The sequence below is a fragment of the Uranotaenia lowii genome, chromosome 2 (assembly GCF_029784155.1).
Source record: "Uranotaenia lowii strain MFRU-FL chromosome 2, ASM2978415v1, whole genome shotgun sequence".
Taxonomy (NCBI): domain Eukaryota; kingdom Metazoa; phylum Arthropoda; class Insecta; order Diptera; family Culicidae; genus Uranotaenia; species Uranotaenia lowii.
In genome coordinates this window covers 374,504,616-374,525,227 of record NC_073692.1, presented here as the reverse complement: position 1 = coordinate 374,525,227, position 20,612 = coordinate 374,504,616, and the positions used below count along the sequence as shown (strand labels likewise).

At 41.8% G+C, this 20,612-nt stretch overlaps 2 protein-coding genes across 2 annotated transcripts; both read right to left on the bottom strand.

Moving 5' to 3' along the window:
• Nucleotides 1–913: 913 nt before the first annotated feature.
• LOC129743194 (uncharacterized) lies at nt 914–6,018 on the bottom strand. The gene is made up of 5 exons (XM_055735169.1): nt 5,983–6,018; nt 4,852–5,298; nt 3,846–4,371; nt 3,471–3,753; nt 914–1,483 (listed from the first exon to the last, which is right to left on the bottom strand). The coding sequence occupies exons 1-5, from the start codon at nt 6,016–6,018 to the stop codon at nt 994–996; spliced, it is 1,782 nt and encodes a 593-aa protein (XP_055591144.1). The 3' UTR covers nt 914–993.
• Nucleotides 6,019–14,489: 8,471 nt separating this feature from the next.
• On the bottom strand, nt 14,490–15,590 carry LOC129743193 (uncharacterized). Its single transcript, XM_055735167.1, has one exon. It carries the CDS (start codon nt 15,588–15,590, stop codon nt 14,490–14,492), a length of 1,101 nt encoding a protein of 366 aa, XP_055591142.1.
• Nucleotides 15,591–20,612: the final 5,022 nt, after the last annotated feature.

Below are 20,612 nucleotides of genomic sequence, written 5' to 3'. Positions count from 1 at the left end.
AAAGGGTGTTCAGATAAAAAAAAAATGATCAAACTAAATTGCATGTAAATCTTTTTGAAGTTCAGTATGTATAAAAGACGAAAATAATACTCAGTTAAGATTCCAGATTTTGTACAGTCATGTTATCCACTTTCGTCGCAGAACGGCAGTTTGCTTTCAACTTCTTCTCGCTGCTAACAGTTTTTTGGGTCTTCTTAAGGTTCTGCATGGCCAAGAAACACAGTAAATTTTTGCCTCGATTTCCAGCAACAAATTTTGCTGGAAATGTTTAGCAATCCAAATTTTTGCTGGAAACCAGCTAACATTATTTATTTTGCTGGTTTTTCCAGCAATCGATCCGAATTGCTGCAAAATCAGAATCGATTTGTCAAATTGGGGACTTGTTATTTTTGTATGACCGGAAAGATGTAGTATCGGTCAGTTCGGTGTTTTCTATGAAGAAATCGCCATGTTAAGGCGAACGAATCTGTAAGTAGATCCTTTCACATTAAATTTACAATTCAACTGACGAAATTTTCTTATTTTCCATAGTAATCAATTCGTGATAATGGCCCAAGAATGACTAAACGCAGCTGCTGGTACGCCAAAAACATCTAAATTATCAAAATTTGTGGGTCAAAACTATAGTTTGGAATAAATGAAATGAATAAATGAAACAAAACAATGCAGATATTTCATATTTTGGGAGAAAAAAAAAGTTAAGCAATAAAACAAATCCATTAGAACCGAACATTTTTAGGTTTCCAAAAAAGTACATTTTTCAAATTGATGGTTTTCCAGCTGTTGTAATTGGTGGTATCCGGATAAATTAAGTAAAGCACTCCTTTCAGATAGATTTGAAGAACTTCGTTTTATTAATTTCCGACCGGTTCATTTGACAGACCAACTAACTCTCCGCTCTCGAGATTCCCCGATTGCTTCGATCATTCTTCAAATTTGTAAACTACCACATCTCCCTTTGTTTTAACAACAATTAACATATTACTAAAACTATTAGTCAAAAACGAAGTCTTGGTGCCAGTAGGGTGGATTAGCTGATCTTGATGGCCTTTGCTGATCCGATGGCATTTGTTGATCCTGCAAAACCACTGGTTCAACTTGGATACTTGAACCGTCACCCTGCGAAACCACTGGTTCAACCTGGATACCTGAACCGTCATCACCTGCCGACACCTTTTTAAGATGTGCAGTGTTCCGTACAAACGTGTTCCCATTCTGGTCTTTAATCTCAACTTGGTTCCCCTTTCTCCTTATGACTTCGTAGCGGGTGGGTGCAAAGGTGGGCTGTAGTTTGTTTCCCGATATTAAATTTTGAACTATTACGCGATCACCCTCAACTATCCCACAAGGTTTCGCGTGACGTCGGTTATCTTCACGTTCTTTCCCATGGTATTTATTCACCAGATCTCTATCGCAAGCTTCCGGATCAATCGGCGGGGTTGTTTCGATATCTCTTAGAGACGGGATTTTGTAATGTACCGACCTGTTTTGTAGAAGTTGGGAAGGAGGTTTTCCAGTAGTCGAATGAGGGGTTGAATTGTACATAACAAGGTATTCAAGCAGATCGTTTTTCCAGTCTCGTTTCAAAATCTGACTAATTTTCAAACGTTTTAGGAGAGATCTATTCTGTCTCTCTACTTCTCCGTTTGCTTGAGGCCAATATGGAGATGTATGGTTCAACACGATCTTCCTAGACCTACAATAATTCCCGAATTCAGTGCTTATGAATTGTCGCCCATTATCGAGGGTGATTGTTCTAGGGTAACCAAAACGCACAAAAATCGGTTCTAACTCCTTTATAGTCTCTTCGGAAGTAATTCTCCGCATAACGCAAACTTCTTTATAACGGCTGTAATAATCTACGGCTACCAACAGGTATTCTCCGGTTGGAAGAGGGCCAAGAAAATCTATCGCGATGTCAATCCATGGTTCGACTGGCATGATTCTTCGTCTCATCGGTTCGGGAGCTGAAGGCCTACCGACTAATCTACATCCCTCACAACTCTTCACAAACGCTCTGGCATCCTTGTCAATCCCAGGCCACCACACACGCTCCCTTAGACGCAGTATCATTGCTGTTTCGCCAGGATGTCCCTCATGCGCCAGTTGTAGAATTCGTGGTTGTAAAGATTTTGGTATTACTAATCGAGATCCGCGAACTATTACTCCTTCGACGACATAAATTTCGCCTTTGAAAGGAACAAACTCCTTAATCCTTGAACTTACGCTGTCATCCGACCAGTTATCCGACTCGATGGCTTCTTTAAGATATACTGATTGTTCATCACAAAGTATTGCAGCCCTTATTTCAGCGATGTCAACCGCTACCGACTCTATCAAAGAGTTAACGTAAGTAACCTCGTCCGAATCGTCCACATCAGCTGAGTCAGCCGAAACCGACAACCTCGAAAGAGCATCCGCAATATTCTGCTTCCCGGGCTTATATAATACTCGAAATCTGAACGACTGCAGCCTAAGTACCCATCGTTCTATTCGACCAGGAGGACGTGAAGTGGGCTTAAAAATTGCGGTGAGCGGTCTATGATCAGTTTCCAGCTCAAATTCCCTTCCATGTAAAAACAATTGAAACTTTTCAATTCCCCAAACAATCGCTAGCGCCTCTTTCTCTGTTTGGCAATAACGACGTTCTGTCTGCGATAAGCTCTTACTAGCATAAGAGATGACTATTGGAACGGTATCCGATTGCCCTTCAAACTGTAGCAACACAGCCCCCAAGCCCACTGGAGAAGCATCGGTCACAATTCTGGTCCTCCGAACGTTGTCGAAATATCCTAAAATAGGTGCTCTGCAAACTGCATTTTTCAAATTCCTAAAAGCTGTGTCGTGCTTCTCCAGCCACTCAAACTTTTGTCCCATCACCAACAGCTGTCGAAGATCAAATGTTCTAGTAGCTAAGTCTGGGATAAACCGACCAACATATCCAACTAGCCCTAAAAAGCTTCTGACTTCTTCCGCCGTCCTAGGAGCTCTAAAGTTCTCAACGGCAACGACTTTCTCGCTGGATGGCCTTATTCCTTGGCCCGATATATGGTGACCAAGAAAAACCGTCTCATTGACCCGGAATTTGCATTTTTTAATATTGAGAACCACCCTACGCTCTTCCAAAGCTTTCAGAACAGAATCCAGAGCAGCATCATGTTCAGCCAACGATTTTGCGTAGACAAAAATGTCGTCTTGATAATTGAACGAGTTCTGGCAACTAGCTAAAATCTGCTCAATGATCTTCTGGAAATGCTCAGATGCACTGCAGATCCCAAACATTAGCCTCGTGTATCGGAACATTCCTAGGTGCGTAATGAAAGTGGTAATATAACGGCATGATTCATCAAGTTCCACTTGGTGATATGCATCCTTAACATCAAGACGCGAGAACCAGCAACAACCATTTAACCTGGACATTTTAACATACAATTAGACTCAGATTGTACTACAAGATAAAGTTTACCCACCTGGATAAAAGGTCGTCAAGAGTAGGAATCATATGGTATTCCCTTTTAATGGCCGTATTCGCTCTGCGCATGTCGATGCACAAACGCACCTCACCATTATCCTTCATGACTACAACCATTGGCGAAACCCATGGACTGTGTTCTTCTACTCGTTCGATTATCCCTGAATGCAATAATTTCTGAATTTGATCCTCAACTTTCTGACGAAGAGCTATGGGAACTCGTCGCACATGCTGGGCGACGGGTGTTACACTAATGTCAATTTCAATCCGTAATTTGACCCCTACGCAATTAGAAGAAAAACGATTAAATCACTATTATTTTTAATCACCTTTTATTTGTGAATCAAAAAAAAAATGTCAAAAAGTCATATACCTTTAATGACTGGAAAATGTTGAACATCTTCTGGAATATTATTAATGGAATTTGATTCCCACGTATTCGGCAAACCAATTCGTAAAACTCCTAGCTGCTTGGCTGAATCACGTCCCAGTAAATTTTGCTTCCCATCTTTGATCACGTAGAATGCAGTTCTCAAACAAGCCTTTTTCTTGTCACTCACAACAGATATGTTAGCTTCGAAAGAACCAACAACATTTAAACATACTGTTTGAGCATACGCCGTTAAACATTTGCTCGAAGGTTCCAATGCGCAGATCTCAGCATTACGGTTTCGAAGGAATTTCCAAGTGAACTCATCGATGATGTTATATTTCGATCCAGAGTCTATCATCATCTCAACAGTAATGCCACCAATCCGACACCATATTAGCTCATCATGGTTTTCTCCAATAGCACATATAAAGGGGGCACCTTCACCTCCGACTGATCCACTTCCAGCCATGACTTCGGGCACTTGATGAGCAACCACGTTAGATTCGTCGACAGAATTAATTTTAAACTTTTTTGGTGAATTTATTTTATGTTGAAAAGCTTGATTATAACGGCGCTTTCTATCCTCGTTTAGATTTGACCAACATTGTTTTGGAAAGTGTCCAGCCTTTCCACAGCAAGTACAGCGGAAACCGTTCGCGGGACAAAACTTCCTGTTATCATGTTGCTTATCACCGCATTTAGTACACTTCTGATTGATTGAGGACTCGACATAATTGTTTCGGCCCCTAGATTCATTTCTACCATCAGACCAACCGAACTGGTTCCTATTTGAATAACCACGATTTTCGCTATAGTTGCCAATCTTATTGATTAATGATGGTACATTTTGTGAACGGGAATCCAAAAAGAGATTTGGATTTTTGTTCAGCTCTTTAATCTGGTGTTGAACAAGATAGTGCGAATTGATAATTTTCGATAACTCATCCATATTCATAGTAGACCTTTCTAAAATCTTCCGTCGAAGGTCGGGGGGAGCTAATCTCACCAACTTATCGATAACCGCAATTTCCCTACTCTCGGCGGTGGTCGAACCGAATTGACATTTGTTCGCTTCGGCTTGGGCACGCAATAAAAACTTATCAAGCGTTTCCCCAGCGTCTGGAACTAAGGAACCAAAAGTATACCGTTCGAGCATATCATGCTGCTTTGGTGCGAAATAACCGTCCAGCTGATCGATGAGAATCTTGAACTCATCTGTTTCTTCATCATTCTCAACATTATCCCTTGGAGGAAGATTTTCGTAAACTCTTTGGAGTTGACGACCGGCTACAACCAAAAAGATATTCTTCAACTTCTTCCTTTTCTTTTTGCTCATAGCACTCGAGATATAGGTGAATTGTTTTTTATATTCGAGCCATCTTTGTCGTAACTCTGTCGACGGAATATTGTCGAGATCAAACGGTTGAATCTTGAGCAAGTACTCTTCCATAACCTAAAATATAATAAAATTTGTTTATTTATTGGTAACAGCAAAATAAAGTGTCATGGTGATTATGTTGTTATGGAAACTAATGGTTGCCATTGGCATGGCGATTATTTATATCGAATAAACAAATCAACAGTTCATCCTATTTCCAAGAAAAAAAAAAAATTCCATGCTTTCAAAGAATATTAATTATTTCATATTTCCATTAAGACAGATTTATAGGTCTCCTTTGAGCCTTATCTGAGCTCTCCTTTGAGGCTTAGGTCTCGTTCGAGACTATTTCAAGCTCTCTTTTGAGGCTTTGGTCTCCTTTGGGACTATTTCCAGCTCTCTTTTGAGGCTTATGTCTCCTTCTGGGACTTTTTTTTTTGAGCTCTCCTTTGAGGCTTAGGTCTCCTTTCGGGACTTTTTTCCTGAGCTCTCCTTTGAGGCTTTTAAATATCTCCTTTGAGATTTCAATATTTTCTAACCTTACTCTAAGTCAATGGCAACGCACATTTCACCATTGCCTCATATCTATTACTTACTCAGTAAATCAATTCCTGTAACAATCCTTGCACAGGGTTCGCCTCGTCGCCAATGTTGTAATTGGTGGTATCCGGATAAATTAAGTAAAGCACTCCTTTCAGATAGATTTGAAGAACTTCGTTTTATTAATTTCCGACCGGTTCATTTGACAGACCAACTAACTCTCCGCTCTCGAGATTCCCCGATTGCTTCGATCATTCTTCAAATTTGTAAACTACCACACCAGCAATTGAGTTTGCTGATCGTATCCAGCAATTTTTTTTGCTGGAAAACCAGCGTGACAAAAACCAGCCAAATTTTGCTGGTTTCCAGCAATGAAAAATTTTCTGTGCACATATTGTTTTATTAAGCTCTTCAGAACCTTCTTAAAACTACAATAAAAAATATTGGGCGATAGTTAAGTTTGCTTGGGCGAAGTTCCGGTATGTTGGGAGGGTTCTTATCCTTGGGCTCAACCTGAATGTTGTTAGCTGCATACCACTCCGTGGACTTTTTTCCATAATGGCAGGATGATAAATCCGGCCAAAACAGCACTGACAAGTCATGTTTTTTTTTATGAAGGACAGAAAATCCTTTACAAAATAATTTTTCACGTAAATTTCCTGGTTGACGATCTCGATTGCAACGAAAATATCGCTTTTGAAACCACAGAAAGGTATACAGATATCTTGCCAAACGGGATATTTCTTGGCAAACTTTGATAAATAGAATAAAAATCGCACTCAATCAAACACTAAATTGTTTTACTTCGATAATTTAGAATTGATTACATTTATGAACTTACTCAAACAAATTCGTATTTTGAAAGTTCCTTCTTCCAACCTTTCTGAAATTCCAAGTTCAACAATAACAACTTTTGAAAATAACATCATTGTCATTCGACTCGGAGATACGATTAACAATAGAAGTGGGGAGACAGTTAATTATCTACCCTGAGAAGATTTCAATTGTCAATGATTGATTATTGATTTTTAGTTCCAAAACACCGAACAAAAAACGACCCGACACCAATAAACAATGATACAGGGGATGGTTTCCCATTTGCTCTCGTTTCCCGATAAGATATCGCCCCGAAAAGTTGAAACTGCGATGCACCCGCTCAGCAGTAGCAACAAGGCGCGCGAAATTTTGTCTGTTGCCGCACAAGGTGATTGATTCCGGCGGCGGCCGTTCAATTTTGATTGAATAAAATCGTGCCCGCGAAATCAAAATCACTCAACTCGCTGCTGATTGGCTGGGGTAAAAGGACACACCTCCGGCTCTATAGCCAGCAGCAGCTAGTGATGTAGAATAAACGCGACGTTAATTTCATTCCCATGCCCGAATTTCTTCGCTATTTTTTTTTTTTTGGCCCGGCACCCGGTTAGTGAGTTGGCACTTATTATATTTTATTTTTATGGACCATGTTTTGCTCGTTCGCTTGTTATCTCCCAATGAACAGCCGATCGGTCATTGAGTGTGATTTCCGATTTTTTTCTACTTCGTTTGACTTAAATTCGACGAAATCGGCATGCATCACATGATTTTCAATTATCAAACAGTTCATGTTCGTTCCTGTACGAATCAAACTTATCTCGTATAACTGTATTTTCTGAATGTTGCATCAATGCACTTTTGATAGGTTCTTTCGCTTCTAAGATTATCACCACTTTTGCTCATAGCAACTATAGAGCATGATTAAAACGTTAAACTTTCCAATCTTTCCATGTCGCGATGCAGTTTATAAAAAAGTGCACACATTCGGTTCCTTTATAAAAGTCTGCATTAAATAGATACTTCTAACGATATTAGCAATAATAGCTGCGAATCCATCCTAGTTCCAAAATTTATCGGAATAGGATTCAACATTGTGCAATACCTTTGACGAAAATGGATACTTCTGAAGTATCTCGCTCAGATGTTTTCTAGGTTCAAACGGTCGAATGCTTTTTTTAGAATAAACGAATACTATAGGAAAAGTCCTAGATTTCGTTGATTTGTTCCAATAGAATTCGCAGCATTGTGAAATGCCCTGATTGCTTTCGGAAAGGAACATCAATTTTATTCCGGATCCTACTTATGATCTGTTTTCAAAGTTGTTTGGTGGTTGTACGGGGAAAAGTTATGTTACGCCTGATATAGGGGGAAGTTGTCTACTACCGGACACTTAAGGTTTTTAAGCAATAACTTCAAAAATAGATTTTTGTAAATATTGGTTCCTCTACTGATTTGAAGAGTATCAATATTATGATTACTTAACTATATTAGAATAAAAATAATTTACAACATATTCATGTGGTAAGAGAAATCATTTCATGTTAGTTTTCGCTCATTTCCAAAAGTGTTGTCTATGGCCGGACACTACGAATTACTTCACCTAAGTTGTCACCAATGGCACAAAAACGTAGCAAAATGACTGAAATCTCTTGAGCAGGTCTTGTGAGTTATGTGTTTTCCAATACTGAACGTTCTTTGAAGCCAGTCATAAATTTTTTTTTGACAAACCAGAATGGAACATTTGTTTCGAAAAAACTAGAGAAAAATTCTCTATGACCGGACAGCGAAATCTTAAGTTTCTCAGAGGACCAAAATAGTTTCATTATTGAATCCTTATCTTCTGCTAACCATTTGAGAGTGCTATAGAGATGAAAAAATGAAAGTTTCCAATTGAAATCATCTATAATTTCGAATATTTTCTTGTCCGGTCATAGACAACAACTTGGTGTCCGGTCATAGACAAATCGAATTTTGTTTTATTTTCCTAATATTTCGTTTGAATTTCCGTTTTGTTATCTCATATCTACTGTAGTCGAAAGATAACCAATCAACGATGTCGTTCATGTGCAGTTCAAATTTTACAAGCCGAAAAAACTGACCACAATACAAATGCAAAGTTTAGGCGATCCTCTCCGTACTACTAGGCAAAAGTTTTAGATGCCTATCATTGGTTTACCTTTTCAGATTGGATTACAATTTTTCTAACACCATATCAGGCTACTATTTACTTTATTTTCATGGTGTTAAAACATTATTAGGATATTGTGTTTTCGAAAATCTATGTTGTCCGGCCATAGACGATGTCCGGCCATAGACGACTTCCCCCTATCACATTTAATTTTTTTCACCACTCATTACTATAACGAATTTTTGTAAATTTTAACAAATTAATTTGCAACTTTTCTCATTCCCTTCGAGTTTCGGTAAGATCTTCGAGTTGAAGATGATAAAGAATAGCTGCGAATGCATCTTTCTACCAGAATTTATCGGAATTGGATCCAACAACCATTGTGCAATACGAAAATGCATTGCACTTCACTTCTATGAGATAGATTTCTGGAGTGTCTTTGAGATTGTCCATAGGGCTGCTCAGATATTTTATTGGTTCTAATACGAATTATAAAATCGTAGCATTGTGAGCTGGTCTGCTTGTTGGCTTCGTAGAGTAGCATAAATTTTCTTCAGCATCCTACCTAGGATCTATTTGCAGAATAATTTGAGACAACCTTGGTTATCAAAATCATGAATCTGATTTTGGAAATACGAGGCGCACGCCTCCAGATCTATGACACGTTGACGACGCGGTTCGGCGTGTTGGTCGGGTTAGTGAATTTTGATGGTTCAAAAAAGAAATTTCCTGTGGAGGAATTAAATAGCTGAGTTGTGAAGTGGATTGTCTGAAACTTTTTGATGAAAAATCACTAAAGGAATATCGAGAAATGAAAAAAAATTGCCAGCAATCCCAATTCGGCATAACCGAAAAGTGATTTGTGATAAAATCGAGGGTTTTGGAGATTGTGTGTGGTATATTTTTTTTTTGTCGAAAATATTAAGTATATAAGGCAGAAAGATTGAGGTGTCGAGAGTTCCTGTTGTGTTTTGTGATATTTGAAAAGTGGGGCTCGGAATAAAAGTTTTGGTGAAGTTATTTTGTGTGTTAATCGCGATTGCCGGTTAGCTAAATTTGTATTTCGCGCGGTGCGAAGATCCTTATTTGTGGAAAAAGGCGTAAGAAGAAAAAGCAGCGCCATGAAATTGCCCAGGGAAATACAGTGAATAGTTATATCGCATTTGGGGGAGTGTATGAGTGTTCAAGAATTCATAGTTTGAACTGATAGAGGTTCAGGTGCAATGGGAATACTTCAGGGCTAAATAACTACAACCAATCTGTTTGACGATACAACTATGAATGACATGAAATTTATTTCAGCTTGCTTTTATATATGAACGGACTTGAATTCAGTTCAGCTGCTTTGTTGCGCGACAAAATGATGTCGCAAACCTAACAGACGCTGCAACACTACTCCTCGACATCAGTTGGAAGAATACCGATAGCTTCTCGTAGCTGCCTCAATTTGACTGCACCCAATGGCTTGGTGAGAAGATCCGCTTCCATCTGCTCCGTAGGACAGTATCGAATGGAGATGACACCAGTTTCCGCCAAGTCCTTCACAAAACAATATTTGGTGTCGATGTGCTTTGATTTTCGTGAAGTCCTGTTTGCCGCTGCAAGTGCAATACAACTCTGGTTGTCTTCGTTGACCACAATTGGCAGCTTCAGATGTTCTCCCAAATCTGTTATCAAACGACGAAGCCACTGCAATTCTTGCAAAGATTCCGCTAGTGCTATGTACTCCGCCTCAGTGCTAGAGAGAGACACGCAAGTCTGCTTCCTGCTTGCCCAGTCAACGAGTCCGCCACCGAACTTGAAAATAAAACCAGTGTTGGACTTCCGGTTGTCAATTTCACCAGCCCAGTCTGCATCCACGAAGCACTCGAGATGAAGATCGCTACCTCCGCCCAGATGTAGCTCGTGATCCGCAGTACCTTTGAGGTAGCGAAGCACCCGCTTCGCTTCGATCCAATCCGCCGTTGTTGGTTTTGTTACCCGCCGTCCGAGAATAGAAGTGGAGATCGCTATGTCTGGACGCGTGTTAACAGCGATGTACAACAAAGCTCCGACCAAACTTTGGAAATGCTGTCCATCGGCCAATAGTTCACCATTCTCCTCCTTTTGTTGTACAAAACCAGTAGTCATCGGTACTCGAGATGGTTTGCAGTTCGCCATGTTGAACCGCAAAAGAATTTTTAGTATGTACGCATTCTGATTTAGGACAAAGCGTTCACGGGTTCGCCGAACGTGAATACCCAGGAAATATTTCAAGTCTCCCAGATCCACAATCTTAAACCTTTTGTCCAATGCGTTGACCAGATGTTTATATTCCAGCTCCGTGTTACAGGCCATGACGATATCATCCACGTAAATTAAGATGTACGTGAATTTTCCTTCCGCAGTCCTCAAATAAAGGCATGGATCAGCTGATGATGGATGGAATCCCATTTCCTTTAGGACGTCATCGATTCGCTGATTCCACACCCGCGCCGCTTGCTTGAGTGCGTACAGGCTCCGCTTCAGACAGCACACCGTTTCTGGATCGCCGTTTGAGTATCCTGGGGGTTGCCTCATATATATCTCCTCCTGAAGGATGCCATATAGGTATGCTGTCTTAATGTCGATGTGCTTGACCAGCATTCGCCTCTTGGTTGCCAGCGACAGTACTGTGCGGAATGTAACTTGTTTCACCACCGGCGCAAACACCTGATCGTAGTCCGATCCGTACTTCTGCGAAAACCCCTGTGCGACCAACCTGGCCTTGTATCGCACAATCTGCCCGGACTCGTCTTCCTTTCGCTTGTACACCCATTTACAGCCAATCACGTTTCGATTTGGGGGTACCTTGGTGAGAGTCCACGTTCCGTTTTCGCCTAGGGATGCAATTTCTTCGTCCATGGCCACTTTCCACTTTTCACTATCCGGGCTATTAGTTGCTTCTTGGTATGTTTTCGGCTCGTCACACTTAATCACAGCCAGACCAATCACTTCGCCGAACCGTTCTGGCGGTACTCCGAAGTTTGTTCTTCTTGACTGTCGCACTGGTTCCTGTGCAACTCGAGATGCTGCAGGATGCTCCTCCTGCGTTGGCACTTCCTGAACAGGATCACCGTCGTCTTCTTCGTCGAATCCGAAAAATTCATCTTCGGATTCTTCGCCCTTCTTTCCGCAGTCGAACAACCGTACGGCAACACTCTTATCTTCGTCACCAGGCAGTGTATCATCCTTCACTTTAGCTTCGTTCAATCGTTAGTAAAAATCGGTTTCAACTGGTTTCTGTTAACTGATAGATGTTCAACGAGCCAATGTTTTGGTCGAAACTAGTCAGGTCGTTGTTCAATGGAGCAAGTTGAAACTAGTCGAAACCAATCCAGCTCGGCAGCAGGATTAGTTTCGACTTGGTAGAAGTCGGTCGAAGTCAATTGGAAAGAGACAGGTGATCAACTATCAATCCATTTCTACTTGTTTCGACCCGTTTCTACTAGAGTTGATTGAACAGACATTTTGTCGTCTTCCTTGTCCAGCTCCATAAACCGAACATCACGACTGATAACTATTTGGCCAGTAGTCGTGTTCAGTAGTCGATAGGCTTTGCTGTCCGTCGCGTACCCAACAAAAGTCATTTTGACGGACTTTCTTTCGAATTTTTTACGCTTTTGTTGTGGAATCCAGACGTATGCACTGCAACCAAAAATCTTCAGATGCTGCAAATCGGGTTTCTCGCCAAACCACAACTCGTACGGTGTCGATCCAATGGCCGAAGATGGCAGTCGGTTCTGAATATACACTGCAGTGTTCACAGCTTCCGCCCAAAAACGTCGAGGTAGATTGGCATCCAACAACATGCACAACCCCATCTCATTTAGCGTTCGGTTTTTCCTTTCTGCGATGCCGTTTTGCTGTGGCGCGTACCCAGCGGTGAACTCAGCTTTGATTCCTTCGTCTTCGTAGAACTTCCGTAGCGCCTTGCTGGTAAACTCACCACCCCGGTCTGAACGGATGATTTTAGGTTTCCGTCCAAACTGAGTTTCACTAAACTTCACGTACTCACGAATTTTACCAGCAACTTCGGACTTTTCCTTTAAAAAGTACACGACGGTATAGCGGCTGTGATCGTCAATCATCGTCATGTAATATCTGCATCCACCAGGCGACGTCGTCATAGGACCGCACACATCACTGTGCACGATATCCAACACGGCTTTCGATTTCTTCGGAGCTGATTGAGGAAATGGCGGTCGAGCCATCTTCCCCTCGACACAACACTCGCAAGTTTGCTTGATACCACACTGCTTAATCTTCATTCCGGACGCCAGACCACGTCGTTCAACTTCGCCTATCACATCTGGATCCCTGTGGCCTAGCCGTCGATGCCACGTGTGCAAACAGTTTACATTGTGATGCTTATCACTCACGCATAAAATTTTCTCCGCCGCGTTTAACTGATACAGGCCACCCGCGCGTTCAGCTGTCGCGATTACCGAACCGTCGTAGAACAAACGACACCGATTCGCATCAAATTCCGCACGAACACCTTTCTCTGCGAGCTTTGTCACGGAAATTAAATTGCCGTCTAGTCCGGGGGCATAAATCACATTCGTTAACGTTACGGACACTTTTTCCTTGCGATCGTTCACACAGTCAATTTTGCACTCTCCGACGCCAGCAGTACTAATAACTTTTCCGTCAGCGGTGAAAATTTCCGGACGAACACTTTCATCGAGACGCACAAACGAATTTCGATGTTTTGCCAAATGTGACGTCGCGCCCGAATCGATCACCCACGCACTGTCATTTTCGCGACGCTTATCGAAACGTACCATAAACGTAAACGACTTTGCGTCGTTTTCGCGCACTGTTTTGGCCTTAGCCTTTTCTTTCTTCTGGTCTGCTTTACTGCTGCTTTCTGCAAGGAATGCTCTACAGTTCCTTCTTCGATGTCCCGGCTTACCACAGTGGTAACACCCAGCATTTTTCTGCGGAACGCCAGATCCGCTCGCTCGCAATGCTTGTTCGTCGAATCCGGACCGTTTCAGAAGTTTCTCCGCTTCATCCATCAGCTTCACCTTAACCAGAGCTAGGGTAAGCTCATCCTCGTTCCTCGCTTCCAAGGCCGTTGTCAGAGGATTGAACGCCTCCGGAAGACCCCTCAATATCAATGCAACTTTGAGGCACTCTTGCATTTCAAATCCGGAATTCTCCAATAGAACATACTGTTTTTCGATTTCAGCCAGATAGGTCTCCATGTTGTCACCTATCTTAAAATTCTGGTTCGTAATCTGCCGGAGAAGAGTCACCCGCTGCCCCAGCGTGGTCTTCTCGTGATGCGCCTTGAGCGCCATCCACGTTTCCCTCGCCGTCAACTTGTCACGAATCAGCGCATATTGGCTCTCATCCAGCATCAGCTGAATCGTGGCCAATGTTCGCTCGTCGCCGTCCTCCCACGCTTCGGTCATCGGTTGTGGGGGAATTCCTGGTTCTACATGTTTCCAGAGCTGCTCCCGCCGCAACAACGCTTTCACGGAGAACGACCATGATTGGTAGTTCGAATTGCTCAACTTGACAATTTTTGCCCACTCCATCGCTTCTCGGAAAAAATGACTAAACTCTTTCTGATTCCTGAGAATTTTCCACCTGGGCCCATAACCTGATAGAGGTTCAGGTGCAATGGGAATACTTCAGGGCTAAATAACTACAACCAATCTGTTTGACGATACAACTATGAATGACATGAATTTTTTTTTTTTTTTTTCTTTTTTATGGGAGTTTAACACGGAGTGTCATTCTTCCCTATTTTCGCTTAAATTTCGGGCAGGAGGTTTGTACTTGCAAGGAAACTTATTAGCTTTTTCTCTTCGTCGGGGCAATTGGCAAGTATTTGCCTTAAGCTGCTAGCTAATTGATGCTCTGCTCTGTGCTCTTCGTATATAGAGCAGTCAACAAGGATGTGTTTGACGGAGACAACACAGCTGCACGAAGGGCAGATGGGAGGGTTGTCCCTATCAAGAAGATAGGACTGAGTTAGCCTGGTGTGGCCAATCCGTAATCGGGTTAGGGCAGTTCTCTCTCTGGGGTTTTGCCGGTCGATCCATTTTCGGGGGCAGTTCTTCACTTCCCTTAGTTTGGCTGTCCGGTTGTTTGCCCAGTCTCTCTCCCAGGCTAGGGAAAGTTGGTTGGAGGTGTAACGATAGGCATCTTGTTGGGGGATAGATATTTGTGATGGGGTGAGATTGGCACCTATTGAGGCCAGCCGGTCTGCAGATTCGTTACCGGGTATACCGGCGTGTCCAGGAATCCAAACTAGGGTTGCTTTTTTGTTTAAAGCTTCGCTAGCTATGGATGAAATCCAGGGGTGTTTAATATTGCCCTTGGATACGGCTTTCAGCACACTGGCTGAGTCGGAGAAGATGGTTGGAGGTGTTGAATGGTTTTGTTGGGTATTCTGGAGGGCGTTCAATACGGCATATGCTTCGGCGCTGAAAACGGAGCACTGGGTTGGTAAGGCGATGCTTCGTTTATCGGAGGGGTCATCAATGCCACAACCGACTCTGTCATCAATAGTCTTAGAGCCGTCGGTGTATATGTGGGTGGTCGTCTTGTATTTTCTGTCGAGGAGTTGGTAGAAGTGGGGTAGGACTGTGCTAGAGTGTTGACCGGCTTTGATATTAAGGGACAAGGACAGATCGACGGATGGTGTTTTCTCGGTCCAATACCGAAAGGCGGGGGTTCTTCTTTGGCAGATGGATGGAAGGGTAGAGTTAGTAAGTTCTAGGAGTAGAGTGTTGGTGCGAGATACTAATGGAGCATCGCTGTTACCTCCGATGGCGAGCCAGCGGAGAGATTTGGATGTTAGATGTTTGGCCACTAGATATCTGAAGGGAAGCTGGCCGCTTTCAGCCATAATAGATACAATTGGGCTTGTGACAAAGGCAGAACCAACTGTTCTTATGAATCCATTGTATAAGGGTTCGAGTTTATTATAGAGACGTGGGCCGGACCTACTGATGAAACCAAGTCCGTAGAGTACTGATGGGAGTATCCATCCATGGACAAATCTTAGGAGGGAGTCGCGGTTGGCATGACTTGGGGTTTTACTCAGGATCCGAAGTATGTTGGTCTTGTTTTTTGTGCTTTTTCTGACATGATTGAGATGAGTTGAGAAATTCAGTCGATCATCAATCCAAACACCCAAAAGTCGGATGGAGTGGACGAAGGGAATGGCTTGATTAAGAAGTTTTAAAGGAGGGAGCTTTTTGAGTTTCTTTCTGTTAGGGCCCAGGTGGAGGAGTTTGGACTTGTCAGGAGAGAATTGGAAACCCGTTCTGGGTGCCCAGCTGGCTATTTTGTCCAGTGTTATTTGTAGTCTATTGCGTGCTAAGCGTGCGAAAGGAGATATCGAGACTAATGTGATATCGTCTGCGTAGACTAGGATCTTAGTGTGATCGGGGATGATTTTGAAGATAGAATTGATTGCGATAAGGAAGAGGGTGGGAGAGATTACTGATCCTTGTGGTACCCCTGTGAATATTGGCTTTGGGTTGGAAAGACAGTTATTGATAAGGACCTGGATAGTGCGGTTTGATAGGAAGCTTTTTATGTATTGGTATAGTCTACCGGCGAGTCCCCATTCTCTTAGGGCTGTAAGTATGGTAGTATGATCGACCCGATCAAACGCTTTGGATAGGTCCAAGGATAAAAGATCGATATGTTGGCTACGACTTAAGGCATCATCCAGAATGCATTCTAGGAGACAAAGATAGTCGTCAGTTGATCGGCCGGGACGAAAGGCGTATTGGCGGTCGTCTAAGAGGTGATTTTGGTCAAGAACAGTATTGAGGCGGTGATTGACCAGCCTTTCCATAATCTTACCAGCACAGTCTATCAAGGTAATGGGGCGATAGCTATCGATATTGCTTGGATCTTTTTGAGGTTTGGGGATGGGTACTATTAGGCCGCGCTTCCAGATATCGGGTATGGATCCTTCATTCCATATGTGGTTAATTATATTTAAAAACTTTATATTACCAGATAGGGGCAAGTTTTTTAAGAACGGATATCCAATGTCATCGGGTCCGGAAGAGAGTCCTTTGACTTTACGTAGGGCAGTGTTAAGTTCTTCTAGGGTGAAGTCGGAATTGTAGGAGGAGTTAAGAGGAAGATTTTGAATAGGGAGTGGGGCTTCTTCGGATAGGGTTAGATTTGGTTGGATATTGCTGGTGGAAGAAAAGTGCTGGCAGAAAGCTTCAGCAAGGAGAGGTGGGTCGTTGGTATAGTTGTGGTTAAGGAGCAGGTGAAATTGATTTTTCCGGGGCTCTCCATTGAGGATTTTGATTTTACTCCAAAGGATTTTGGATGGGGTGTTGGGATTTATTTCTTCAGTGAACTTTAGCCAGCATTCGTTTTTTGCGGAGCGGACGGCGGACCTTGCTGCTGCCCTGGCTTTTTTGAAGGCTATCAGAGCATTTTGTTTATTGGGATGGTCATTTGGAATTCGTCTCAGGAGTCGCAAGGCCTTCCTACGTTTTTTCAGAGCTTCTCGGACTTCAGGTCCCCACCATGGAACCGCTGTTTTCCCTGGTATCCCACTAGTGCGGGGAATGAATTGTGTACCCGCGTCCAACAGAATGTTATTGAATTGCTCGAGAGAAATGGATTCATGCATGGAGATTAAGTTGTCGATATGTGTTTGGTAATCTTCCCATTTGGCTTCATCATATCGCCAACGAGGTCTTGTTGCGGCTATTGGGGAGGGGTGTTGTACACAGTAAACGAAAATTACCGAGTTCGGTAATTTTTTTACCGAAATCCTAACATGTGTAACTCGTTAAACCGTTCGGTAATTTTTTTCATGGCAGAGCAGTGACAGCTGTCAAATATCATCTGTCAAATTATTGACAGTTGTCAACGTGATAGCTCATTAGATTACCGAATAACCGGTATTGTTGAACCAAAATGTCTGTAATTATTACCGAAAGGCCGGTGAAGTTTAACCGAAAAACTAAAGAAGCTCGTTACTATGTACCGAAAACCGGTATAGTTTACCTAATTACCTGTAATTATCACCGAAATATCTGAAATTATTACCGAAATATCTGTAAATGCTATCGAAATATCCATAAAGATTACCGAAATACTGTGATTTTTTGCCGAAAAGCTGTAAAAACTCGGTAGTATTTACCGAACAACCGGTACATTTTACCGAATTATCTGTAATTTATACTGAAATAACCCTTAGTTTTACCGAACAAAGTGAGTATTTTCGGTAATATTTACCGAATAATTGGTAAATTTTACCGAAATACTTGTAATAATTACCGAGAACCGGTAATTGAAATGTGAAACAATCGGCAAATTCTACCGAAAACCGGTAATTTTTACCGGAATGTCGACTATTTTTACCGAAAACTGTAAAACTTTCGGTTATTATTGAAAACCGTTAAAACGTTCAGTAATTTCAGCTTATATATGATGCACAGCGCATTTCGCGAGATGATTGGAGTCTCCCGAAAACAGTTTAAGCGAAAAATTCCAATTCTGATGAGCACAGATGGACTTTATAATTAAAATAGTTTTAAAAAACTTTGAAAAAAAATATTATTACTAATCTGGGCTCATCAGAGTAAAAAAAATTCACTTCAAGTGTCGCCTGTAGACTCCGATCATCTCGCGTTATGAGCTGTGCATCATAAGCTGAAATTATCAAACTTTTTACTGTTTTCCTTTATAATTACCTAAAATTTTCAGTTTTCTGTAAATATTTAATAAAATTAGCTTTTGCCACCAAGTTTTTAAAATACTGGCCTAAAAAAAGAAGGAGTCAACTAAATTATGGTAATGATTATGAATAAACACTTACGTTTATTAACGACGACCAATCGAATTCATAAATCAAAGCTAGTTATAATTTACAATTTATTCAAACATAAATGCCATTTATTATTAAAATACTTGAACATACGCCATTTTTTTGCTGCTTGAGCTGTCGGAACTACCTGGAACTGGTACCTGAAACTTTTCCCGTCGCCTCCTAAAACATATAATATGTTTTGATTAAGTATTTGTATTCAGTATTTGATTATGCGGGTCTTTTTATTTATCAATCTGCCAGAACGACCGCGGTTCGTTTTTTCGCTGCGGTACTCAAATGCAGCGAAACTATTTATTTTAATCAAACCGTCCTCTCTTTTTATATTATGCGACGACCAATTAAACTTACCAGCAATTTTATTATCAGCACAATCCAAAACCCAAACCGGAACAGAAAATTTAAAAAACGACGAATTCTAATTTTAGCTTCCCGCTCTAGCACACGATAATACATCGCGGTTGTCAGAGAGAGACAGTTTCACTTAAGCTTCCTGAAAAGGACGCTCGAAATTTGACGTTTGCGATGACATCGACACTGGTTTACAGTTTTCGGTGTTTTTTTACCGAAAATTTACGGCAAAGTTATTTGTTTACATAAAAATTAACGAACATCGGTAAATCAAGAACCTGTTTACCGAACTCGGTAAAAACTAGACGTCAGATTGATCAATTACCGAAAATTTTCGAATTACAGAACAGTTTCTGTAAACTAAATTACCGAACTCGGTAATTTTCATTTACTGTGTAGGTTGATTAGGAGGGGAAAGTGATCGCTTCCACCATTGTCTTCTAGGGCTTTCCAACCGAATTTAGGACCAAGAGTCCATGAGACCATGCTTAGGTCAATGGCTGATGTGTTGCCCGTGCGAGGGCATAAGCGTGTAGGGGAGCCATCATTCAAAATGGTAAGACATTGTGTTTGGGCTAAGTCCTCAATAAACTCACCCTTTCGGTCAACGGTTTTACTACCCCATTCCGTAGAGTGGGCGTTGAAATCACCGAGTAGGATAAAAGGGGGCGGTATTTGGGGAATAAGGTCTTCAAAGTTTTTAGTGTAGTCTTCATAAGACAGTGATGGCGATGCATAAAGAGATACTACGGAGATTTTGATGGGGGCATCAAGCCGTATACAGATGACGTTGAGTAGGGAGTTAATGTTTACTGAGGAGTATGGGGTTCCGTTTTTTATTCCAATGCCTACGCCTCGGCTGTAGGGGTTCGAGGGATTTTTATGTGCCAAAAAGTGATATCCGTTTATTATATTTGTCTTAGTTGTTGAATGTGGGGAGAGGGTTTCTTGAAGGGCGAGAATTATAGGGGAGAATTTTGAGACAAGGAGTTGTAGTTCGGGTAGCCGGGTTCTGAGACCAAATATATTCCACTGTAATGCAAAGTTGGTTATGGTTTTTCGGGTGGGGCTATTGCGACTGTTTTGGGCCATGATTATAGAAGGAAAAGTGGTAGATAGAAGTGTTCAGAGAGTGGAAATAATTGGAAAGATTTTTAAATATGGAATCTATGGTTGGTTTGACTTACCAGTCTTCAGAAAATAAGATGGGTTTACCGGTGGGGTTGGATGGGATTTTTGTTGGTTGGTGTTCGCAGTCAAGTTTTTAGTTGGACGTGTAGTATGGTCTGGTCTGCGTTGACATTTCTTTTTGGGACGGTTCGGCATTTTGTTGTCATCCAGTTGTTTATTTTCTGTTCCGGTAGGGGAATCGTCCGATGAAGTCCTCCAGAAACGCTTGGTGTTGGAAGCCTTGCTGATGGCAGAGTTGTTGCTTTCCATACTGGTGTCACTTTCGGAGTTGTCCTGAGATTCGTTGATTTGCTCTTTATTCTTCACCAGCTGAGAAAAGGTAGCTATTTGTGCGGTGAGGAATGCCACCTGTCTGCGTAGTTCGGCAATTTCACGGTCTTTGTCATCGGTGGAGCAGCTGGGGTTGATCCGGATCTGATTCAGTCGTTGTTGAATGGAACTGGTCTGATTTTGGTGGGTTCTGTACTCCTTAACAGCGTCGCTGTGAGAGATGCCGCGGTCTGTTCTGATCTTGAT

Excerpts from the sequence above, each read along its gene's own strand:
- LOC129743194 (XM_055735169.1), bottom strand. The coding sequence starts at position 6,018 with ATGATCGAAGCAATCGGGGAATCTCGAGAGCGGAGA. Across the intron at positions 5,299-5,982 it reads GGGAATCTCGAGAGCGGAGA|GTTATGGAAGAGTACTTGCT; the intron begins GTTAGTTGGTCT and ends ATTATATTTTAG. Across the intron at positions 4,372-4,851 it reads TTGCGGTTATCGATAAGTTG|TTTAAAATTAATTCTGTCGA; the intron begins GTGAGATTAGCT and ends TCACCAAAAAAG.
- LOC129743193 (XM_055735167.1), bottom strand. The coding sequence starts at position 15,590 with ATGGCTGAAAGCGGCCAGCTTCCCTTCAGATATCTAGTGGCCAAACAT.